This window comes from Delphinapterus leucas, chromosome 6 (assembly GCF_059928025.1).
Source record: "Delphinapterus leucas isolate spDelLeu-1000000601 "Yukka" chromosome 6, BTC_Dleu_Yukka2, whole genome shotgun sequence".
Classification (NCBI taxonomy): Eukaryota; Metazoa; Chordata; class Mammalia; order Artiodactyla; family Monodontidae; genus Delphinapterus; species Delphinapterus leucas.
The window spans coordinates 68,065,345-68,090,186 of NC_143134.1; the positions used below are offsets into that span (position 1 = coordinate 68,065,345).

At 39.1% G+C, this 24,842-nt stretch overlaps 1 protein-coding gene across 6 annotated transcripts in view; it reads right to left on the minus strand.

The window, feature by feature from the left end:
- KDM4C (lysine demethylase 4C) overlaps nt 1-24,842 on the minus strand; it is a 403,798-nt gene that overhangs the window by 157,931 nt on the left and 221,025 nt on the right. For all 6 annotated transcript variants that reach the window (XM_089913225.1, XM_089913224.1, XM_022573685.3 and 3 more), the window contains 3 exons: nt 24,317-24,425; nt 3,425-3,606; nt 1,558-1,771 (listed from right to left, as the gene is read on the minus strand). In XM_089913225.1, coding sequence (XP_089769351.1) covers nt 1,558-1,771; nt 3,425-3,606; nt 24,317-24,425 — 505 coding nt within the window. The remainder of the gene's footprint in view (nt 1-1,557; nt 1,772-3,424; nt 3,607-24,316; nt 24,426-24,842) is intronic.

Consider the following 24,842-nt stretch of genomic DNA (forward strand, 5'->3'; position numbering starts at 1 on the left):
TTTCAAAATAAGTTGCAATTTATGAAGCAAAGTTTGGGGAAGTTTTAAAATGACACAATAAATAAACTGTGACACGATATTTATGTACATAAAATCAGTGCATAAAATTAATGTAATGTAAAACTACATTTCAAAAATTATGTTTAATTAGCTTTAATTTCAGTGATAGGAACAAAGGATGCACAATTCATAGTTAGTGATGAAGAGCTGTCTTCAATTCTATTTGTCCATTCAGTACATGCCTGACTCAAAATGACGATGTAAAGAGATAGCTGATGATATAAATATATGTAGCAATTATACGGTATCAACAAACATGTGTTACTCTGGTTTCCTGAAGAAAGAGTTTTAAAAGATTTAAATGAGTAAAATTTAAAGGAGTAATTTTTAATATCAAATTTCTATAACATTTGACATGGGAAGAGAAAATAACAGAAATGTAATTACCCAAAGAAAAGCCTATCATAGTTACCCAAGACCATAAAGTGTTTAGTTCAAGCACATGTTTATAAAATATTATGGCTGAATTGCATAGCTAGTGCATTCTGGAGTCAAGATTAAATCCAAACTTGTTTGTGATATGGTGCACTGTCTCTCATATAAATATAATCACGTAGAGTGAATGTGTATATATATGTGTATGTGTGTTACAAACTGATAGAAGCAAATAAGAAGTTTTATATAATTACATTTCAAGCACATCATGTTCAAATTCCTTGGGGAAGATGAAAGTATCTAATAAATAAATGCTAGATAGCCAGGCAATTTCAACCTTAACACAAGACTGGTATTACTCTGGGGTAAATATAGAAGGTAATACCTTTATCATAAATCATTCATACTACACTGACAGACTCACACCATACATAAGAACGTTAACAGAACATTTGACTTGGTAAGAGTTGGAATATTAAAATGCTTTAAAATAGAATTGCAATGTTTAATAGATCCATTTTATACATTTTAGAGGATTTAAATGGCAGACCAATCTAAGGAAAATGTATTTGCCACTTAACGCAATTATGTAAAAACACCAAATTGAGACAGGTATGGAGCCTAACTTTCTCAGTCTTGGGGGAAAACAACTCTAAGCACTTTTTCCCCCGGGAAGGCAGTGAAGACCTCCCTACCCTTACAAAGAATAAAATTTTAACTCGATAATTAAATTTAACAATAATTCCCCAAATCACCAAAAGAATACTCATTTCTCTTTCAAAAGTAACAAAGGAAAACGGTCATGAATCAACATTAGAGATTAAAACTCAATTTTTACAAACTTTAAGTAAAATTCAAGCATGTGAAAGGAATCCCACAATGACCCCAAACAAACAAACAGAACCAGATCTGTTCTCCACTCTGATACCACATAAAATTGGAGGAAAAAGGATGATTACACCCATTCATACTTTCTTAGAAGAAATGTGATACAGAATGATCCAACCATTAACAATGCCAACAGTACAATGTGATAGATTCGGCAGGTTACAAAGGGGTGAGAAATAGAGACTATGTGAAGCACTGAAAAGCCAGCGATTAATGAGTGATAGACTCATTTACTTGCATGAACCCGTACGCGGCACTTTGCACAGGAAATCAGAAGACTTGTTCCATCCTCTCCCAGGAAGGCGTTAGGTGGAGAATATTCTATATTTTCCTCGCTATAAATAAAACACATCTCTGGAATGAGGGGCTTAGTCTTTCCTCCTGAAGTAACCACTTCATCTAATTTTGTCTCCCATCTAGAATCATTTTCTTCATTGCTGCTATCTGGCTGAAAAACAGAATATTTCCACGTGAGCGAAGAACATGGAAAAGAGCTCAGATCACTTGCTCTGGTCACTCAAATCCCCTAATAGCTGTTAATCCACTAACTTCCAGCTGCTGTACTTCCCCTTGTTCTCCCAGACCCACTATTAGCTCTTTATCAGTGCTGCTCCTCAGGCTCCCATCCAGAAGCTAAGCTGTAAGAATGAGAGGGTATTCTGTACATCTGCTGGTACAGAAATCGATGAGCTACTAAAACTACGTTCTTAAATACATAGTTCATGAAAAGCATCAATTCTTCTGATGAACTTTTTTTGCTTCTTTATTTGCACTAGGTTAACAGATCTGATTTCATTTACAGAAGAATCTTACCTGGTTACACCTGAAGGAGTATCTTCAAAGACCTCAGTTTTAATTTGTACAACAGTATTTAGAGAGTTTTTGAAGGCTTTTTGACTCACCACAAAGTTTTAAAACAGCGAGACAGAAAGATCTAGCAAATGTCATTAAATAACAAAGGATAATGTTCAAAAAGAAATCGTCACCTCTCACCAAAATTTACAACAAATATTCAGTGTTTATTTGAAACTAATTAATGAACTATCTTATTATCCCCAGAGACCCTATATTAATAAATTTCCCCAAATCTTATAATTTTAGTTGGAATTTTTTAATTATCGGGGAAATATACAGGCAGATTATGATACAGAAGCAAGAATCAATATAAAGGTAAGTTTTCCCAAGAAAATACAGAAAATTAGTGACTAAATGGGAAATAAAAATAAGGTTAATCACTCACCAGTGTCACATTCAAAGACAAGTGAATGAACTACTTCCTCTATTTACAAAGGTCTGAGAATGTGGCACATCACACATATTCATGCTCTGAAACGTCTAACCAGAATTACTTAATGTGGAACTCTAGGAATGATGTGATCTTGAGTAAAATATTTCTGACCCTATCAGTGGAAATATAACCCAGAACACAATGTTTACATCAACAGACTTTAAAATATATTGTATCTAAAAACGGATCTGGTAGTTTTACTCTTACCAGATTCTGAAAGATCATTTTGTCTGTGTTAGTGCTGGAGAATGTGGCCCCCTGTGACCTAAGATGCTATCAGCATAACATATACAAAATGACTTCTGAAAATAATATCATGAAGGGCTGGCTGATGAGGGTGAACTGGACAATTCAGTTTGCATTGAGTCCTGCTGTGTCTTTTGCATGTTCCACATGGGAAGATGAAGAGAGATATTTTAAATGTGGGCCCAGAGCCGACATTTATATGATTGAGAGTAATATTTTCAAACATAGAGCAGAGACTAGATCTAAGTTCTCTTTGTAAGCTTCTACTATTCTTAAGCTTTAAGCTCTGTGTTTCTTGGTGAAAGGGGTAGAAAGAAAGGTTGGAATTGCCCCTTGACTGAAATAAACCACGACATTCAAAAATGATAAAGCACTGTCACAGAAAAGTCTCTCAAGTGGCACTCAGGAATTCCATTTGCTGCTCTATGATAGCCATTAGCTACAGAAGTACTAATGTCTTCCTTTTCATGTGCCTACTAACCCTACAGAGATTCACCTGTGTTTTCACAGTCACACAAAGTGCTGCAGTGAAAGGAGACGTGGGCAGGGGCCCCTCCCGCTGGCTACCTTGTAGTAGGGCATGAGCAGAGCACAGATGGCACAGTGCGGCTCCATTCTGCCCATGGCTGCATTATACTCTTGCTCGGCCACAAAGTTTGGGGACTTCGTCTGCCAAAGGTGGACCAGAGGCTTTGCCCAAGACTCGGTTTCTTCCACTTCCTCCTCAATCGATGGAACCTCAGGCAACTCTTAAGAGAAAGGGTGTGAAAACACAGTGAGCAGGGGACTCAGGTTAAAACAATAACCCTGATTATAAAAGAAGCACACACTCCAAAGTACCTGTGATATTAATGTCAGACAGGAAACCTATTTTATCTTTCAAATATATTCCGAGAGGTGAAACAAAATCTTCATCGTCCGCATCATCACCTGAGATCCAACGGCCACACAGACCACCCTCCTTTCCACTCCTTCCCCATCCCTGCCAGGAATCACTAAACCGCTCTCTCCTCTCAACTCCACTCCTTCCATGTTTCTTGTGCTACCATGATACCTCCCAGGGTAAAAGGGTTTATATGTGTGAGATTATCTTCCAGCTAGCAGTGGAATTTGCTAGCCACTATCTGTCTTACCGATATTTTTAGTTTTCTGACCTAACATTGTGCATGATTTAATAAAAATTTATTAATTGTGTTTCATTTAATTAACTTTTAGGTTCAAAATGCATGTAAATAACATTTACAGAGCACCTATCATGTGCCAAGTGATATACTGCCATTACATGGGTATAAAAGACAATCCCTATGCTAAATCTCATTTGTTCAATATGATTTCCCAGAGGGTCAAATCTCTTAAGCATGTATATCTGTTAACATGAAAGAGGCATAGATCTATTCCACAAAAATGACATTTTACAAAAATTTATAGAAGGCCAGAAAAATACAGAAAGACATAACAGGTTAAGAGGAAAAATTCCTCATGCCCACAGCAGAGGACAGTATATCGAAGCAGGTGGGAGCAACCACAGCTACCTCTAGTACTTGATGTCTGTACAGCTGTGATACACTCTAAACTTCCTCACCAGCTGTCTCAGTGCTGCAAATAAATACTGTAGAGCAATGTCCTCAAGTCCCAGAAGGGGTATACCTATGAACTAATGTGCTCCTATCCTTGCCTTGTTGACTTACCTGTTTTAGAAAAAGTCAAAGTGGATTTGCTCAAGTGGAAAATAGGAAGAGCTAAATTAGGCTGAAAATAATTCAAAAGACATCAAATGCCAACTGAAGCAAAAGAGAACGTTCCTGTTTCCATGGCGGTGCTGGTGGTGGTGACGGTATCGGCAGCAGTAGCAGCATTATTATTTACAGTGGAAAATGCTTAGCATTGAGTCAGAGGCAGTGTTTGAAACAAAGGTAAGAACCTTTGCCTACATTTGAAATAAAGTAATCTGACACTAAACGTTAACAGTTTCCACCTCAGTTTCCTTATAATACACAATAGAAGACTTACTGTGAAGACCAAAATTTGACAAATGAAAGATGGGAGTGAAAGTTAACCAGGAACTTGAAATACCAAAAAATCTAATAGCTAATATCTCCAACATATATACTAAAAATGAGATCTAAACTGAAAAAAAAAAATCCTTGGGTTTGAATAACTTGGACTCTACTTATTGGCTCACAATGAATTTATCGTATCATTTGCTTTATTAAAAAAGATGGAAACTCACAAGACGGATGATGCTTTTATTCCTTTAGATGGTCATAAGATAAGGTGATGAGTTCTCAAAATATTTTTAGGGATTAAGGAAATATTTAATTCCTAAAAGCCTAGTGAAAATGAACAAGAAGTATGGGAAAAGAACAATTCTTAACAATGGAGCCAGAGAGCAGGAAAGTGTGTGTGCCAAGCCCTCTGGCAGACTTGGTCTAAGACTTGATCTAGGACACACCTTGAACTTGTCCTCAGACCCAACACTGATCTGGTAGAGGACCCTGCTCTACAGCTGTCCTGCCCCAAAATGAGGTCATATTCTGGTCCAAAGAGCATTTGTCTTCTGTTTGGATGGATGCTCTCCAGGCCAGAGTATGCAAAGCAGCATGGCAGGAACACTGTGCAGTCCCAAGTACAGGAACTGTCTGTCCAGAGACCTACCTTTCCCTCCACCCCCCCACCACACCACAAGGCTTAACAGGATCTTAGTCCCCTGACCAGAGATTGAACCTGGGGCCACGGCAGTGAAAGCGCTGAGTCCTAACCACTGGACCGCGAGGGAACTCCCCCAAAGACCTAGCTTTAAATTCTAACTCTTTCCGTAAGATAGATTCTCATATGGTGATTATTCCTTTCTCACCTATTTCAGGGGTTTTTTTTCTTTTTAATATTAAAATGAAATAGTAAATGTAAAATTTCTTTTTAAATTCCAAAGTGCTAAAATTCTTTGTAAATTCTGAAGTGATTACATAATGCACATGTTATTACGTAAAATCCAGCCAATTATCTTACTTTCATATGATCTGTCTGTCAATTCCATGCTGAATTTTATGAGAGGGGAGAAAGAGACGGCATTTAATCATAAGTACGTGATAATGATTATTCACATTTTAACTTAGTTTTATTTTTAGTTATTTATTTATATATTTTGCGGTACGCGGGCCTCTCACTGTTGTGGCCTCTCCCGTTGCGGAGCACAGGCTCTGGACGCGCAGGCTCAGCAGCCATGGCTCACGGGCCTAGCCGCTCCGCGGCATGTGGGATCTTCCTGGACCGGGGCAAGAACCCATGTCCCCTGCATGGGCAGGCGGACTCTCAACCACTGCGCCACCAGGGAAGCCCTTAACTTCGTTTTAAAAGTTAGAAACATTGGCACATTCTTGACGGTAAGTATTTTGTCTTCCTGAAATTATCTCATCAAATTATTCACCCCTCCTCTATCTCCAAGAGCTCTTGCTTACCTTTGAACCATGGCATTGTTCAAGAATAGACTAACCTTAGCTATTGGCTTTCCCAGACTCATGATATTCATGTAAACTACAAGCCTTAAATATTCTGGGGGGCAAAGTACTTTCAGGATATCTGAATACTCTCATCACCACACAATTCCAAATGAAAATCCTCCCTTTCAGCCTCTAAACACCTTTCCTGTTTCTGGTCTCTTTTTAGTGTACCTTCTTCATCCAGTTACTTTTGAAAAAAATACTTTCTATCTTCCAATATACGGAAGAGGGAAAATGTTTTTTGCGTCGTAGCTTCTAAGTGTTTTGATCATTTGGCATCACGATGCCTAGGAATTTCCTCTCCTCCTCCTCTTCAACTATAGTTAACTAATGAACCTCTAAAGTTACACTGTAATCTCGTTGGTATATATTTACTTCCCTATATGATGCATTTTGTAAGATGTCAGGCAATGAAAATAGACCACACTGTTTTAAAGATTTTTTAAATATTAAATTAGTTTTCACAACACCTTCACAAAAGAAGAGGGCAGGGGCAGATATTAAACATACAAGGAGAGGGAGGAGATATGAGGATATATGTATATGTATAGCTGATTCACTTTGTTATACAGCAGAAACTAACACACCATTGTAAAGCAATTATACTCCAATAAAGATGTTAAAAAAATAGTTAACTATTATATAATATTAAGATATCAATATATCAGTAGTTAACTAGTAATAGTTAACTAGTAATTGATTGATTAATACTGTATTGTATATTTAAAAGTTGCTAACGGAGTGGATCTTAAAAGTGGATCTTTTTCTCACCACAAGAAAAAAATTTGTAACTGTGTGGTGATGTATGTTAACTAGACTAATTTTGGTGATCATTCCACAATATATACAAATATCAAATAAAAAAAAACCATACAAGGACATGGACATTGTAAGCATTCAATGAATACCAATGTTTTTATTACTATAATTATCTCTTTAATATACCAGCACAGCAACATTCAGAAGCTCTGAGTCTCACCCCGAGTGCCACAGTTTGCTATAGAATCAAGAGAGAATGAGGCAACGGAAAGGTCCCTTGGTGCAAATGCATCAAAGTTTGGAAAAACATTTGGGAAATGTTACCAGCGTAGAACTCCCTTCTTTCCCAACTGTAATTCTCAACAAGAACAAAAGAAGAGCTAATAGTGTAACAGCAGTTCTCAAAGTAAGGTCTGTGTACTCTAGGGGACACACAACACAATTTCATGAGGTCTGTATTGTCAATTTCATAATAACATGAAGGAGAAACTATAATAAAAATTAATTTAAAAAAACTGAAAAAATAATAACACGAAGACGTTATTTGCCTGTGTCACACTGCTGACATCTGTAATGGTGACACAAAAGCTATGAAGGGTAAAACTGTTGGTGCCTTAGCTTGAATCAAGGCAGTGGCACCAATGCAGTCGTTATATTCTTGACTATCTCAAATTTGCAGTTGGCGGTGGGGGGCTGTTCTCTTAACAATGCCTTGATGAAGCAAAAGGAAAAAATATCAATTTTATTAAATGTGCAATAAAATGGGATGTATGCATAAAGCACTTCTGCCGCACACTGAAGTTCAATGGTTGTCTTGGGAAAAGCACATGTGCAATTAATTGAATCGCCTGTTGAATGAGCTGCCTTTTTCATGGAACACCATTTTTACTTGAACGAATGACTAACAGACAAGCTATGGTTATTCAGACTTGGGTATCTGGCAGCAATGAACGTGAACAAAGAAAGCTTTCATTTTAACAAAAAAACTACTGACAGTATTTGTTGACAATGATGAAATTCAAGCTTCTGAGTCAAAATTAGAACTTTGGAAAATTTGTATCCACTTTTGTGAGCTTGACAGCTTCCCAATAATTAAAGCTATTTCTAATGGAATTGATGGTGATAATAACAAATATAATTTCTTTATATTATATAAAAAGACCTGTATGACACAGATCTTTGTTTACCAATGCATGACGTTACAAAATCACGCATGCATAGAAGAGCCACTCAAAGTGCAAGACAGACCAATGAATTTTTAGCTTAATAGAGAACAAAAAGTTCACTGATGGGATTTCAGATTTCATGTTGCAACTAATCTTTAAAAAACCACCATTTGTCAAGTTTTATGGCTATTAAAATACTGCACCCCTTCTAACCACGTATCCCAAGTAAGCTGGACTTTCTTCAAATATACCTCAACCAGAACAACATGGTCCAGCAGACTGAATGCAGAGCAGACATGAGAATCCAATTTTTATTAAACCCAATATTAAAGAGCTCTGCAAAAAATGTAAAACAATGCTGCTCTTCTCTTTATTTTTATGGTTGGGAAAACTGTTATTTTCTTATGAAAATAAATGTAACTGTTTATGCATTTATTATTGTTACTTTAGATTTTTCCATTTTAACTTTCAGCAAATAAGTACAAAACAGAAACAGACTCACAGACTTAGAGAACAAACTTACGGTTACGGGGCGGGGGGGGGGGGAGTGGGGCGGGGAGGGATAGACTGGGAGTTTGGGATTGACATGTCCACACTGCTATATTTAAAATAACATGCCTTTCCATAAAAAATCTTTTTTAATTAAAAAAAATTTTTTTAAAAAGAACAAAAAATAATTGTTTTAATAATAGAAAACATGAATAAAGATGAGAGTAATTTGGGGTTTTTAACCTAGAAAATAAAACTAATTGATGAATTCAAGAAAAGAAATGTAACTGTTTATGCATTTATGATTGTTACTTTAAATGTTTCCCTGTTTTAAATTTCAGCAAATAAGTACCATTAAGGTAAATCCACGGGAAGGAAAAGGGGGCAAAGGGGCAAGGGGGCAAATGGGGTGGGGAGAGAAGAGAAGGGAAGGGAAGGGAGTTCAAGAAAGGAAATGCAAAGAAAGGAGATGAAATGAAACCTCTTTGGGGTCCTCAAAATGATTATGAGCATAAGCAGTCCTGAGGAAAAGACTGAGAATCACTGACTATACATGTGCACTTTCACCCAAAAGTATTAGTATCACAGAGTCACTGTTGAACAACACAGCCCTAATAAAGCTGGTGTAGACTGTGTTCTCACAGTCAAGCAAGAATCTCATAAACTGTTTTCCTCAATCAACGAGTAATGCTTAAGCAAAAAGAAAACAAGTCAATACTGCAAGAAGGCCTTCTTTTCTCTCGTTTCTTCAAGGTCTGCAAGGTTTGCCAGCTATAGCAGGGAAAAAAAAAAAAATTCTATGCCGACACTTAATTATCTTTTTTCTTGGTGAGCCTCTTATCGCATGGCAGAAATCTAGATTCCTGGACTGTTGTATTTACAGAAACACAAGAGGAGACATGTTTCCTCTGTTTAAGTGGCCTCCCATGAAGGACAGCCAGCCCCCTGACAAGCACTACTGTGGTGGGGGAATGGGGAAAACAGACATGACCCTGGATAAACGTACTGAAGTAAACCACTGAAAACACTGCTGTCATACCAGCAGCACCCTCAAATGGCTGCTCTAAAATTTTCCAATCGCCACATCACTAAAAAACAATCAGTAGAACCTACCTGCCTACAAACCAAGCACCAAGCTCCTGGATCATGCACACAGTATCCCAGAATATTAAAAATATTCTGTCTGGCTTACACCTAGGAAACCAAGCTTTTGCCTCCAACTCCGAATATTTCTGGCAGAAATAAAAGCTCTTGGAGAAAGGTAGTAGAAATAGATATGCATATAGAATCCACTAAGAGTGCTCAAGAAGAAATAAAAGTTAAACCACAATATTTGATTTATACCTGTGACAGCTGGGTACTAAGAGGTCAATCACAACTTCTGCCTCTAAAATTACTTGCAGATAAAATCACAGTTAAGTAGCCCCTCACAGGCAGCCTGCTTACAACTCCCCTCCATCCTTCCAATGTATTTTAAATATGTATTTATCTTATTTATTTATTTATTTTCTTTATTTTTTTGGCTGCGTCGGGTCTTAGTTGCAGCATGCAGGATCTTTCGTTGTGGCGCTCGGTCTCTTCGTTGCAGCACTCGGGCTTCTCTCTAGCTGTGGCATGCGGGTTTTCTCTCTCTAGCTGTGGTGTGCGGGCTCCAGAGCATGTGGGCTCTGTAGTTTGCGGCACGCAGGCTCTCTCACTGCAGCGCCCGAGCTCAATAGCTGTGGCGCCCGGGCTTAGTTGCCCTGCGGCATGTGGGATCTTAGTTCCCTGATCAGGGATCGAACCTGCGTCCCCTGCATTGGAAGGTAGATTCTTTACTGCTGGACCACCAGGGAGGTCCCTCCAATGTATTTTAAATACTTCTCCAAAATGATCCTCCCAGCTTGCTATTTAAATCATACTCGGTATGATATTGTCACATAAAAAGAAACATTTATTTGGTCTTTTCCTGGTTTCTGGCACAGAACTTCTAAAACCCTTGGAATTTCCTGAATGATATGGGTGAGAGGAACATCATTGGTTAAAATATTAATATTTGGTCTTAGTCCCTAGTTCCCAACACAAGAGCTCCTAAGACCCTTGGAATCGCAGAACTGAAAAGTGTCTTTTGTCAGCTAATGAGACGACCGGTGGCTGGGGGCGCCTAGATAGCTTCAGGATTGGGGCTGGTCACCAGAAAGACCAAGGCATGAATACAAAGTCAGTGCATGAGTAGAGGGTTAGCACTTCAGCCCCACCTCTGACGTCAGGGGAAGGGAGAGAGGTTGGAGATTGAGTCAATCGCCAAATACACAGTGATTTAATCAATCGTGTAGCCATGATGGGGCCTCCACAGAAACCCTAAATGACAGGGTTCTGGGATCGAGAGGGTAATGTACCTGCAAAGGGCATGAAAGTTCTTCACACACCTACCCCCACCTCATACCTTGCCCTGTGCATCCCTTCTTTTTGGCTGTTCCTGAGTTATAAACCAGTAAATGTAAGAAGTGTTTTCCTGACTTCCCTGAACCATTCTAGCAAATTATCAAACCTGAGGAGGGAACTGTAGGGAATCCCCAGACTTTATAGCCCAATGGTCAGGTGTAAGGACTTGAAATTGGCATCTGAAGTGGGGACAACTGGTGAGACGGGACTGAGTCCTTAACCTGCAGGGGCTGTGCTAACGCTGAGTCATTAGTGTAAGAAAGAAACTAAACTGTAGGACACCAGTTGGCGCCTGGGAAAAGTAAGCCACACCGTTGCTGTCAGAAGTACCCTCGCTTGTAGGACCCGCCCTCTCCTCACGACCATAAACAATGCTGTTTCTCAAAAGATCAGTCTCAAAGGGACAACTAGAAATGTGTCCTGTCCAGACATCACTATAAAGTCTGCAAGTCAGCAGTACATCCCATGCTGACCCCAGAGACTCCAGAGCAGCAACAAACATACTGCAGGGGAAAGAGTCAATCCTGAAGAGCATATGAAGAGAAGGAGGAGGAGGTCCCTAGGAAAGTGGGAGCTCAGGGAATTCAGAAAACTTTCTGGCTCTGAAAAGAAAGTCAAGCTTGCTGCCATTCACTTGAGAATCTTAAGATGTTCAGAGAACCTTCTTGAGACTTCTACTTATACTAATCTAGAGGCATACCCCATTGTTTAGAGAGCAACTTTCCCCCTCAATTAATAACACTTCCCAAGGCATGGTGGGGGCCTCACTAAGACGTGATCCCAGGGATTATTATAGATGTACACTGTTAACTTTAATGATTAAGGGTTTATTTTTTTACTTTCTACATAAAACAATTTACACTGCTCGTCATATAAAAGCATACATAAGTTTTTAAAGAGGGCAACTAGTAAACAGTGAAACTAAAAAATAATACTTAAAAATGTTCGTTTAAGTGATCACAAGAGTAAATCTATAACACACATTATACAGTTAAAGTAATAAACTAGGAAACAAATGTTATAAAAGGCCTGACTTCCCGTGGCCTAGAACACTGGTTATTCAACTATTTTGAGGTAAGCATGGTTACAAGAGTAGAGCTCTGATCCAAACCTATTAGAATAAATTAAAACAATGTTTTATTCATGTAATCTATGTGGTCTTAATGTTCGGTTATAATTCTAAACCTCAGTTCCTTCATCTGCCAAATGAGTACACGAGCTACCAGCCGTACAGCTGCTACCCATCAGTAAGACAGACCTAGGGCTTCAACAGATGACGATGCTTTCCCTTCTGGGTCTCCAGCATAACCTGTAGGGTCTCCAGCAAATCTCTTCAAAGATCATCCAGAAAATTACTTAAAATGTATGCCCTAAACACTAAACTTTTAACATGACAGGACCGGCTGGAACAGAAGGAGCCAATCTAGACAGACACCCAGTTATCTCCCATATAAAAATATTTCAAGATTTACCCTTTCGGGAAAAAAAAAAAGGCCTTTATTCTCCCATTCAAGTCAAAAACATCACTGAGTATATTTATGATAATAAAAAGATTAATAACTTTTCCAGAAGTGTTCAAAAGAATGTGCCCTTCTATGACATAAATCACAGCAAGATCCTTTTTGACACACCTCCTAGAGAAATGGAAATAAAAACAAAAATAAACAAATGGGACCTAATGAAACTTAAAAGCTTTTGCACAGCAAAGGAAAAATAAACAAGGCGAAAAGACAACCGTGAGAATGGGAGAAAATATTTGCAAAGGAAGCAACTGACAAAGGATTAATCTCCAAAGTTTACAAGCAGCTCACGTAGCTCAATATCAAAAAAACAAACAACCCAATCGAAAAACGGGCAGAAGACCCACCCAGACATTTCTCCAAAGAAGATATACAGGTTGCCCACAAACACATGAAAGGATGCTCAACATCACTAATCATTAGAGAAATGCAAATCAAAACTACAATGAGGTATCACCTCACACCAGTCAGAATGGCCATCATCAAAAAATCTACAAACAATAAGTGCCGGAGAGGGTATGGAGAAAAGGGAACCCTCTTGCACTGTTAGTGGGAATGTAAATTGATACAGCCACTATGGAGAACAGTATGGAGGTTCCTTAAAAAACTAAAACTAGAACTACCATATGACCCAGCAATCCCACTACTGGGCATATACCCTGAGAAAACCATAATTCAAAATGAGTCATGTACCACAATGTTCATTGCAGCCCTATTTACAATAGCCAGGACATGGAAGCAACCTAAGTGTCCATCGACAGATAAATGGATAAAGAAGACATGGCACATATATACAATGGAATATTTCTCAGCCATAAAAAGAAATGAAATTGAGTTATTTGTAGTGAGGTGGATGGACCTAGAGTCTCTCATACAGAGTGAACTAAGTCAGAAAGAGAAAAACAAATACCGTATGTTAACACATATATATGGAATCTAGAAAAAGAAAAAATGGTTCTGAAGAACCTAGGGTCAGGACAGGAATAAAGACGCAGATGTAGAGAATGGACTTGAGGATATGGGGAGGGGGAAGGGTAAGCTGTGACAAAGTGAGAGAGTGGCATGGGCATATATACACTACCAAATGTAAGATAGATAGCTAGTGGGAAGCAGCTGCATAGCACAGGGAGATCAGCTTGGTGCTTTGTGACCACCTAGAGGGGTGGGATAGGGACGGTGGGAGGGAGATGCAAGAGGGAGGAGATATGGGGATGTATGTATATGTATAGCTGATTCACTCTGATATAAAGCAGAAACTAACACACCATTGTAAAGCAATTATACTCCAATAAAGATGTTAAAAAAGAAAAGCTGGCATATCTTTGGAAAACTAGCTGACAACATGGCAACAAAAGGAAGTTATTCTGAGAATCAAATCAAAGATAGGTGAAAGACAGCATATGAAACTCATTGTGTACTGGGCAATATGACTGATGCTGGAGATAAGAAACAAAAATCAACAGTCCCTTGCCTTCAAGGAGTTCAAAACTTCCCATGGAAGAACCCTTCAGTTTCTTAAAGTATTTCATTAACAGCCTCTATATTAAAATGGCCAAAACAGTATCTCCAAGCAAAGAACAACTGGTATGTTGCACTTTACCTGCAAAAAAAAAAACATGCTCCTCTTAGCTAAAAGCCAGCTCTGGTCATCTGTGTAAAGGACAGCAGGATCCTTAGACACTTTGACCCAAGAACTAACAGAGGTGTCACTTGGCAGATCACACAAAACGGCTGCTAAGGAGACAGAGAACTTCATGCAGAGCAGCCACAATGACAACTACTAGAGAAACAAGGGTGTGGACTACACGAGAGGATGTACAGAAATAAGAAGAGGACGAGGCAGCAAACGTTCATTCTGTTGATCCACATCCAAAGCCATCAGGGGTTCTTCTTGCCGTTCTTCAAACATGCCACACTAACTGCCTTCCTTTGGGGCCTTTGTACTCACTGTTTTCTCCCAAGAAGAGTCTTACCCCAGATCCTCGGCTAACTCATTTAAAGGCATCATAAAGTATGATTCCTCAAGAAAAGACCTTAACAACTACAGAAATATTTGAGTAATAGTCAAATATGTTCATATATCATCACAAGCCTTTTCTCCTTTGGTTTCTACTTTTTTATTAGCAAAACAAAAATCCCTACACTTTTCAATCTTGAAAATGTCTCCCCATAACAAAACCAAACCAAACATGAACAGTAAAACAATGCAGAATTTAGAGGTCCATGTGGTATGTATAAAAAAATGTCACCTCATCACTTCCCTAAAGCTGGGAAACTAAGAATCAGAAAAAAGAATAAAACAATACTATATCGAATTTAAATGATGATAAAGTGAGCCACTTCCTAACCACTCTCTATTTGGGAGCCTTACACATATTACTTAACAACCCTCCCAGAAGTAAAAAGTCTTTTCCTAAAATCCATGACAATGGTCCCCAAATGTCAGCCTGCAAAAAACATTGCCAGCCCAGAGCTAAGTTTTCAATAGTCAGAGACAAAACAAAGAAAATGAAGACCATAAAGTAATTATAAAATTAAATTTTAAAAGCTACATTAACTTTGCAAACTGCATGCTTATTCTCGATATTCACAGTTTCACAGCCAAACAAAAGATAGAACTAAAAATGCCTAAAATGTAGTACAAAACACAGGATAATTCAATGGCCTATAGGGTAAGACATCCTTGTCTCCAGAGAGAAGGGGCTGTGTACAAGTTTAAGGAAATGTAAAGTAATACATGAAGATATATGAAAATCAAATAGCAATTTCATACATTTCAACCTAATACAATAATTTATTTTCCTAAAGAATGGAATTAACCACACAATTATAATATCAAAAGCTGTTCCTCAGATGTTTTCTACAAGACTTTGAGTAAAACAAGGCACACATGAATTCAAATAAATCAAAGTCTTGACTCTCATTTTACAGTCCCAATGCTTTCAGCACTTATAGACATCTGATCATAAGACTTCATGCCAACCACTTTAAAAAAAGTCTCAAGATTGATTCTGAAAACTACAGAAAGCAACCGTGTAACATGAGTTAAAAAGCTAGCGCATTTTTGTCTAATTCAATCAAACCCTTACCGAGCCACTCCATAATAAGGGCAAGGTGTTTTTTATTTTTATTCCCTGTATTGCAGAAAAGGTCAGTGCCCTTGGGACTCCAATGGGCTTTGCTAACAGAAAAATCAAGCTAAGCTGAGAACGCCCATTTATTACAAAGCTAAGTGCTAGATAAAATATCCATTAAATCTGAGTGCCAACAACATCTAATGTTTTATGTCCACATAATGCAGGAAAACACTAGTTGTGACCTATCAACAAACGTTCCAAGCCAATCTGCTTAGTAATCTGCTGAAGTTGCTGTTTTATTGCTTAAACAGATAGAAATATAACCGTGCTTATTATGAAAGTATAATATTACCTCAAGCTAATAAGAATTGATGGAACAAAGAAGAGATCGTTATGTAAAAATTAATAACATTTGGAGCATGACATGCAATGATCATAAAACAGTATTTGTTTTTCAAAACTGGCAGAGAAAAGGACTTTTTACAGGGGGGAAACACTGTTGATGAGGAATGTTCTTATACTTCACTATTTTGCTTTTCCAAGAAAGGCTAGCATGAAGCAAGAGGACTACACAGTATCCTCTCCTGTTACATATATATATTAGGATTGGGGACCTTACATTTTATTTTATTTTTTTTTGGAGGCGGGGAGTATAGTTGATTTAAAATGTTGTGATAGTTTCTTCCTATTATATTTTGATAGAATTAAAGACCTTTAGAGTCTGAATGAAACTTTGGGATCACTAATCCAACAATTTCATCATACATATGATAAACCTTAGAAGGTTACATGACTTAGTATTCCAAGGCCATACAGCCATTAACAGCCAAGGAGAGACTAGAAGGCAGGTCTCAGGTTGCTAACCAAAAACAGAGTCAGGTGCCCATTACCATCTGGCAAAAATGTTTTTGGTATTAAAACAAATTTTTAATTTAATCTAATACTTAGAATAACATTTTTAAAGTTTGAATCAATAAAAGACGTCACTATTATATTTGGTCAATATATCCACTTAAATCTTTGAAATAAAAATTTTTTTACAAAATGAAGATTGGCAAACCTATATCAATGCTCTTAGAAAGGAGGGAGTTACAGCATGCCAGGGGCAGGAGGGCATTAATTCTCCAAAACATCTGTCTGCCAAAGGTAAAGTGAAACAGCCAATTCTAAGTAATGTCCTTTTGTTTGAGGGATGATTACAAAGAGCCCAAAAGCCAGCTTTTGCACCAACAGAACTAATAGTTACCAAATGACACACGGTAAAGCTCAGAAAATACCCAGGAAATATCAGGCAATCCCAGAAGAAAACAAAAATCTCTAATAAAGTGAAATCAGTCTTGGGAAAACATGTTTAGCACCAATTTATCATTCAATTGCATTATAACTTTTTTTTGTTTTCTTTCTTTGCGGTACGCGAGCCTCTCACTGTTGTGGCCTCTCCCATTGCGGAGCACAGGCTCCAGACGCGCAGGCTCAGCAGCCATGGCTCATGGGCCCAGCTGCTCCGCGGCATGTGGGATCTTCCCGGACCAGGGCACGAACCCCTGCCCCCTGCATCGGCAGGCGGACTCCCAACCACTGCGCCACCAGGGAAGCCCTCAATTGCATTATAAACACGAATGTTTCCACAAAATGAGTGTGAAACAGAGAAAAACATTGAGGAATTAATCAGATTTTGTCAGATGTGAGTTCCTGAGATTTTCCTTGCTTAAATGTACTTAAATGTACACATTTTATTCTTCAAAATAACTGAAAATGTAGCTTAAATAGGTTACATAATGGCCAAACTCCAAGAATAATCTCTAATTAATGTAGCAATTTCCACCTCTTCCATCTCTATATTTAAATATTTAATCTATTACTAAATGAATTATAATATTAATATAGACAGACTGTCCAAAAAATAAATTGCTGTAACACTGCCTGAAATACACTTTTAATGTAACCCTCAAGGCATGCAGACATTACAGAGATAGGATCAGGATCTAAGCTGTCTTTAATTTCAAAGAGATCCTTAACAGCTCATTATAGTACTGCACTTGCCGAACTGATGATTTAGAAAGAGTTCTCCAGACAGTTCAGATTAAAGAAAATCAGAGCCATAACCAGCGCTTTAATCTGAATCTTGTCAATATTCAAACGTGTAGGTGGCGTCACCTCTGCACTTGGGTAAACAGTACAGATGGGTAATGGCATCTTTCAATTTTTCCGTATAAAATTATAGTTGAAGAGTTACAAGCAAAAATTTGGTCCCAGGGTGATGAGCTCAACATATCACCACATTATTTCAGGGTATTTGAAATGTCAAAAATCCATTCATGAACCTGTAGGCTAGGAGCCCTAATTACTCAAAACCAAGGCTCACATTTTACACAAAAGGAAACCGAGGCCAGAGAGAAGGCTTGCCAGAAGTCGAAAAACTTGTAAGGGACAAAGGCCAGGACTTCAGTCAGCGTCTACTGTCTTTTAGTCAACTAAACTCCTATTCAGGTGGGTTCAAAAGATTTTGCAATTGCTTATGCTAGATGCCCTGGAGGCACTTTTACTTTAAATTTCTGATTGGAATAAGAGGCATGAATGTGACGGCAGCCCTATGGTTAAGAATTGTTAGGGTGACTTTCTCTTATCCTATCCTCTTTCCCCACCCAAGCTGAGACCCAGCAGCGGGACCTCTTGGCCTCTGCCTGGGCCTATGGTCCATTTTGGTCTTTAGTTTTTCCCTAGCACACCCTTAACTAAGGGCTTAGGCTTTCAGGAGTCCCGCTTTATGAGTCTGGGGGATCCTATGAGGTCTTAGCTCTGATTTCCCAGCCCCCACCCTAGTCCCGGCATATTTCCTCCAAACGGCACGGCATTCACTCTCTCCTACCCACCTGAATGTCATCTCGCCGTGAATCCCCTCTGGATTTCCCTCATTTCTCGAGAGCTCAGCTATCACCCTCTTCCTGCTCCTCATGTCACAACACAGACAACAAACATTCATTATGTGCCAGACACTGTTCTGAGTGTCTTACACATAGTCTTTTAACCCTCCTAAGAGCTCCATGTGGCAGAGGCTGCTACAATCTTCACTTGGTAAGCACAGAGCCAAAGCATGGAGGGTCATGCAGCTAATGGAGCACTGCAGCTGGCTGACCATGATCACAGACATGGAGAAATAAGACCCTTTATGTTACTTTTGCCTCTCCATGCATGTATAAAGGTTGATTGTTTTATTTATCAATCATTTTTCTGATTCTTTTGTAACTGGAGGATTATCTGGTAATCCAGTACATCACATCCATACTCTCTGTCTCTCTAAAACATTTTTTTGCCCAAATATAAGAGAAATGTATTTATTACAAAAAGTTTGAAAAGTCATCAGCAAAGAAAAGAGAACTAAAATCACCTGATAACAATCTTGTACATTTTCTTATAAACTTTCAACTTAACTTTCTAAGTCTCCAGCAAAACTCCACAGACAGCATTAGTATGTCAACTCAAATTGACACCAACAACCACGGGAATCACTGAGTAGAGTATCACTGCGTCAGCCACTGCCACGTTCATGAGGTCTCCTGTGTGTTTGCAGGGATTCTCCTTTACAGTTGCTTTAGAAACAACATTAACCTTATCACTTCACCGAGGGGGTTATGTGCACAGTAAGTACAAAAGCAGTGAAGATACTGTAAGTCAATAGTAGGAAAAGTTGGAAAATTTATACCGGAAACAAATGCAGTAAAAAAAAAAATTTTAGGTGGGAAACAAACACATACATGACACCTGAAACACTGTAAATCAACTATACTTCAATTTTTAAAAACGCACATATGTGTGCAGGAGAAGTTAAAGACCAAACAATGAACCATAAAGGGCAAGGCAGGGGGATGGATAAAATGCATGTTCAGAATACGGATGTCAATGTACAATGTCTATTAGCCTAAGGTCAGTTCAGGAAAAGTCCTGAGTTTGTGTCAGCACAAACTGCTGCTAATGAAAACTAGTCAGAAAAAGCATACATTAGTGAGAAATTTTTGAATAAGAATGCCTTCAAACTGGGAAGGAAATACACATACACACGCACATGCACACGTGCGTACACACGTGCACGCACACACACACACACACACACACACACCCCTACATACACACCCAGGTGCTAGCTAAGCAACTATCCCAATCGTTACACTGGGGGCCCTCAGGTCTCCAAAGCACTGGCCACATCTGCCACACGTCAGCTTCATATTAACTTTGAGTAGGTCCTAGGATTTGGCACAGTAGAAAGAGGATTCCAACACATTCAGGATACAAAACTGAGTTAGGTGACATATTATATCTACAGCTAATTAAAACCATATGTTCTTCTATACACGTATATACAGAGAGAATACTTCCTGGACAAGAATTTTGGTTTTCCTTTTAACATGACAGCATACGTTATATCAAAGTATTTCATGGGCTTCCCTAGTGGCGCAGTGGTTGAGAGTCTGCCTGCCGATGCAGGGGACACGGGTTCGTGCCCCGGTCCGGGAAGATCCCACATGCTGCGGAGCGGCTAGGCCCGTGAGCCACATGGCCGCTGAGCCTGTGCGTCCGGAGCCTGTGATCCGCAACAGGAGAGGCCACAACAGTGAGAGGCCCGCGTACCGCCCAAAAAAAAAAAAAAAAAAAAAAAGTATTTCATTATCTTTTTTAATGGCTGATTTCAAGGTTATTAATCACTAAGGACTTCCTGCTTTTGGATCCACAGGTGAGTTAAGCCACAGACTGACCTTGGACTTGGAGTGGGAGACAAAAGGAGTGAGAGTGAGGAGACAGACACAGAGAAAAATACTGAAGCACAGCGTAAGATGACGAGCGATATGCTAGAGCTAAGTATAGATGGAATAGGACAGTAGAGGAGAAGTAAGAGGAAGGAGGGGTAAATGGTGAGAAGTAGGTGAGAGTCCCAAGATGGAAAGGTGCATCACAGGGAAAGCATGAAAGCATAAAGCAGGAGACATACTCAGGAGAAAAAACAAACAATTGTCTGAATGGATGGAAAGGAGGATTCATGTTGGGTAGTTGAGGGAAATGAAGCTGCAGAGAGAAGCTGGTACTGGATCATGAACAGCCTTAAAGTCACTTATCCTCAATCGAATCTGTAATATTAAGGGAAATATGTGAGAGCCTTTGGGCAGACATCTTCGGCAACCAAAGAAAAAGAATTACTGGGCTTCCCTGGTGGTGCAGTGGTTGAGAGTCCGCCTGCCGATGCAGGGGACACGGGTTCGTGACCCGGTCCGGGAAGATCCCACATGCCGCGGGGCGGCTGGGCCCGTGAGCTATGGCTGCTGAGCCTGCGCGTTGCGTGCTCCGCAACGGGAGAGGCCACAACAGTGAGAGGCCCGCGTACCGCAAAAAAAAAAAAAAAAAAGAATTACTATGGCGGATTTCTGAGCTTCCCGCCCGGCCAGGGTCCATCCTCTCATACTCAGGGCCTTCTGAGGCCAGGCAAGATGTTATTCTCAGAGCCTCCCTGTCTCACCCGTGCTGCATACACACCCCTTTCCCTATAGACACTCAACCACAAAGCTCTGAAATCGGAGAAGGGGAACATGCTGTTATAGTGACACATCACAAGAGGAGAATGGATACATATCCAGAATCTTTCAAAACACCCAAGCACTTCTCTTTCAAGTCTGTTTCAATTCAACATTGTATAATTAGCTTCAAAAACAGAAAAATATACAGAATATTAATCCATGCTTCAGGATCACCTTGATCAGGCAGTGCAGCTGCCTGACTTAAGGGAAAAGGGAACTGAAAAACACTTCAGTTAAAAGAAAACCAGAGACAGATTAGTAATTTCTTTTAAACTACAAATAATGAATATGCAGGGACTTCCCTGTTGGTGCAGTGGTTAAGAATCCACCTGCCAATTCAGGGGACCCAGGTTCGAGCCCTGGTCTGGGAAGATCCTACATGCCGTGGAGCAACTGAGCCCGTGTGCCACAACTACTGAGCCCACATGCCACAACTACTGAAGCCTGTGTTCCTAGAGCCCGTGCTCCACAACAAGAGAAGCCACTGCAATGAGAAGCCCCTGCTCACCGCAACTAGAGAAAACCCGCATGCAGCAATGAAGACCCAACACAGCCCAAAATAAATAAATTTATAATAATAATAATATGTAGTATACATTTGAGAGAGTTTTTCATCCTCCTAAAAAGAGTGAATTAGATATTAGTTTTTATGTAAAAATGCTATATACTCTGAAACATCAATTCATTTCTTAGGTATCTCCCCACTCTGCTCCACCACTGTAGACCCTCATGTTTTTCTGCTAAGTATGGAAAATCTTCCAGGAAAGAACAGGCTAAGAGTCAGGAAATCCTTGCTGATCCTGTAATTATTGGATCTGCCACCAATGAGAATAATCTCTACAGTTTCTGGCCATTTGAGTATCAAAGAGCCACTGCACTGTCCTTTGAGAAGAGCAGCTTACAGGTAACTCTTATCTCCCACATAAGCTCCCAGAGGTGCTGGATCAATATCTTTCCCCTCTGCTGCTTTTCCGTTAGGGAGTCAAATGCCAGCTTGAATAGAGAAACGCTCATTCACCAACAAGGGACACTGCTGTTTAGAGATGCAATTTCTCAGATGCTCCAATCTAGTCATGCTCCTGTCTGGCATACACACTTACTTCTATAAGAGGAGTGCAAAAGGAGCCCAGTAGTTATGGTAGGAAATTCCCCAAAGACGCTAGATTTGGAGTTGTGTGCTCCCAATGAGCGCTAATCCCACTCTTCGTCACTTTCTAATAATGATGTCTAATACTGACATAATTATAATCATAATAATGATGATTTTCATTCACTTTTAGATGTACAAGACACAGAGGGAGAAGGCTGAGGTAAAAACATTCAATGCCCAATAAATAAGTAATTTGCTCCAGGACATGGAATATTATCCACTCTCTGTTTGGAAGTCTGTAAAAATCTTTAGCCATCACTGTAATTCTCTGATGTTTCCTCTCAATTCTCAAAAATCCCCAGAGGACCGCAGCAGTCCTTAATATATTAAAATAGAGGGTGAGACTGCTGCAAAAGCTACAATCACCAGTGTTTCAGCAAGATATTTAACCTCAAACTTTGGAGATGTCTTCGTTAAACCAATCCATTTAGAAATTTGGCAAGCTATACTGATCGAAATCAGAACTTCTCTCCATGGAGAAACTCTGGGCCAATTTACGATGATTCACATGGAAATAAACTTCCTAGGAAGATAATGACATAGGAGAAGGCAGTTTTCCTTATGTGTTAGGATAGCCCATTCCCTTCCAAGAAGCTATGCTGTCAGAGGCTATGATGGGGAAGGGTAATGAAAATCCATAAGTAATGTAAATTAAGTATTAATTACTTTATACAGAACAGTCCTTTATCTTGGCACTAAGGGGAAAACGGTTTGTGCTGCATATGATAAAGTTGGAGAAAGAAAAATTGAACATGATGATATATGGAAATAAAGGCAAATATGTTTCATTACTTTTATTACTCAAGGCAGAATTCTACCTTGAATTGGCATTACAGAGACTGCTACTATCATTATCTGATCCCTACACTGAGGAGCTTTTTTTCTAACTAAACATGCGGCATAAAAGAAGACAGTGAATAAAAGTTAAAAAAAATCTGCTAAAGATGTGTACTCTGATAAACTGGATTTAAACTAAATGGAAGCCTGAACCCAAGATTCAAGTTATTCCATTGACAGCATCCTCACAGACTTGATTAACAATTTCCACCTCAATGGAATGAGAACACCTCAAAGAAGGGCTTTTTACAGAAAACCTGCTTGAACTGATCCTTTTAGAGATGGAAAAAAAATAGATCCTTATGATGCTATGAGACACTTGCAAGGAAGAAACAGCTGGTCAGAGGTATGACTGAAGACAACAAAAAAACATTTTTGGAAAAAGAGAGGTAAAAGGGGCAACTAGGTAAGACAAACAGACAAATGTTACATCTAGGAATAGTAACTGGTTGTAAATAAAACTACTTCACACCAAGCCACATCAGTAAAATCTAGTTAATGAGAAAGGATGTTTCATGACACACCAGGTGTAACAGGATATAGAAGTACTGCATCTAGTTTCGTACTCAGATGGTGTTAATAAATTTAAAGGATTCAAGTTAAAAACAAAGGCAATGCAAAGAAACACAAAGCATGTTATTTCCGTAATTTGATACCTTGAAAAAATGATTGTCAGCTCCTTCTGGAGGGTCTCAAGGCAAATGTCAGAAATGACCAATTTACCCCATCATATAAAAAAAGGAAGACTTTAACATGGCTAGATTATGTGAAGCAAGGATGTATCCCTAAGATATAAATTCCAAATAAATTATGTATTACTTACGGTCTCCTTATGGTGTATATATTTGCCACTTGGTGAGATTTCTTCTCTACCAGGCCATTTTTTAGAAAAGTTTGTTACTACAAACTGACAGAATAAATTCTGAGTATTATACAGTCTATCCGGAATAAATACTGGAAAACAACACAAGCTCACCTTCATCACTCGTTGCCTGCTGTTTCACCAGAGTCATTGGGGATCTTGCTGGAGGCTTACTAAGTGGATGGCGCCAACTTTTAGCAGTTTTGGTTTCTCCTTCTATTCTCTGGTTACAGAACACAAATAGGGGAGAAACAGCCACCGTTAAAGACTTGTTTTAAAACAAAAAACTACGGTTATGATGATTTACAACAAGTTAATTATGAAGAACTCTTATACTTATTCACCTGCTGAGGAATTAACACTTCGTTAAAGAAATTTAAACCTACAAGTCAAAAGAAATAGTAACCCATTCTATTAATAATTTTACTGACAGGGAAGTCAGTTAACTATTCTTCCACTTCATATTAAAATACTATCTGGAGGGACTTCCCTGGTGGCACAGTGGGTAAGAATCGGCCTGCCAGTGCAGGGGACACGGGTTTGAGCCCTGGTCCGGGAAGATCCCACATGCCACAGAGCAACTAAGCCCGTGAGCCACAACTACTGAGCCTGCATGCTGCAACTACTGAAGCTCATGTGC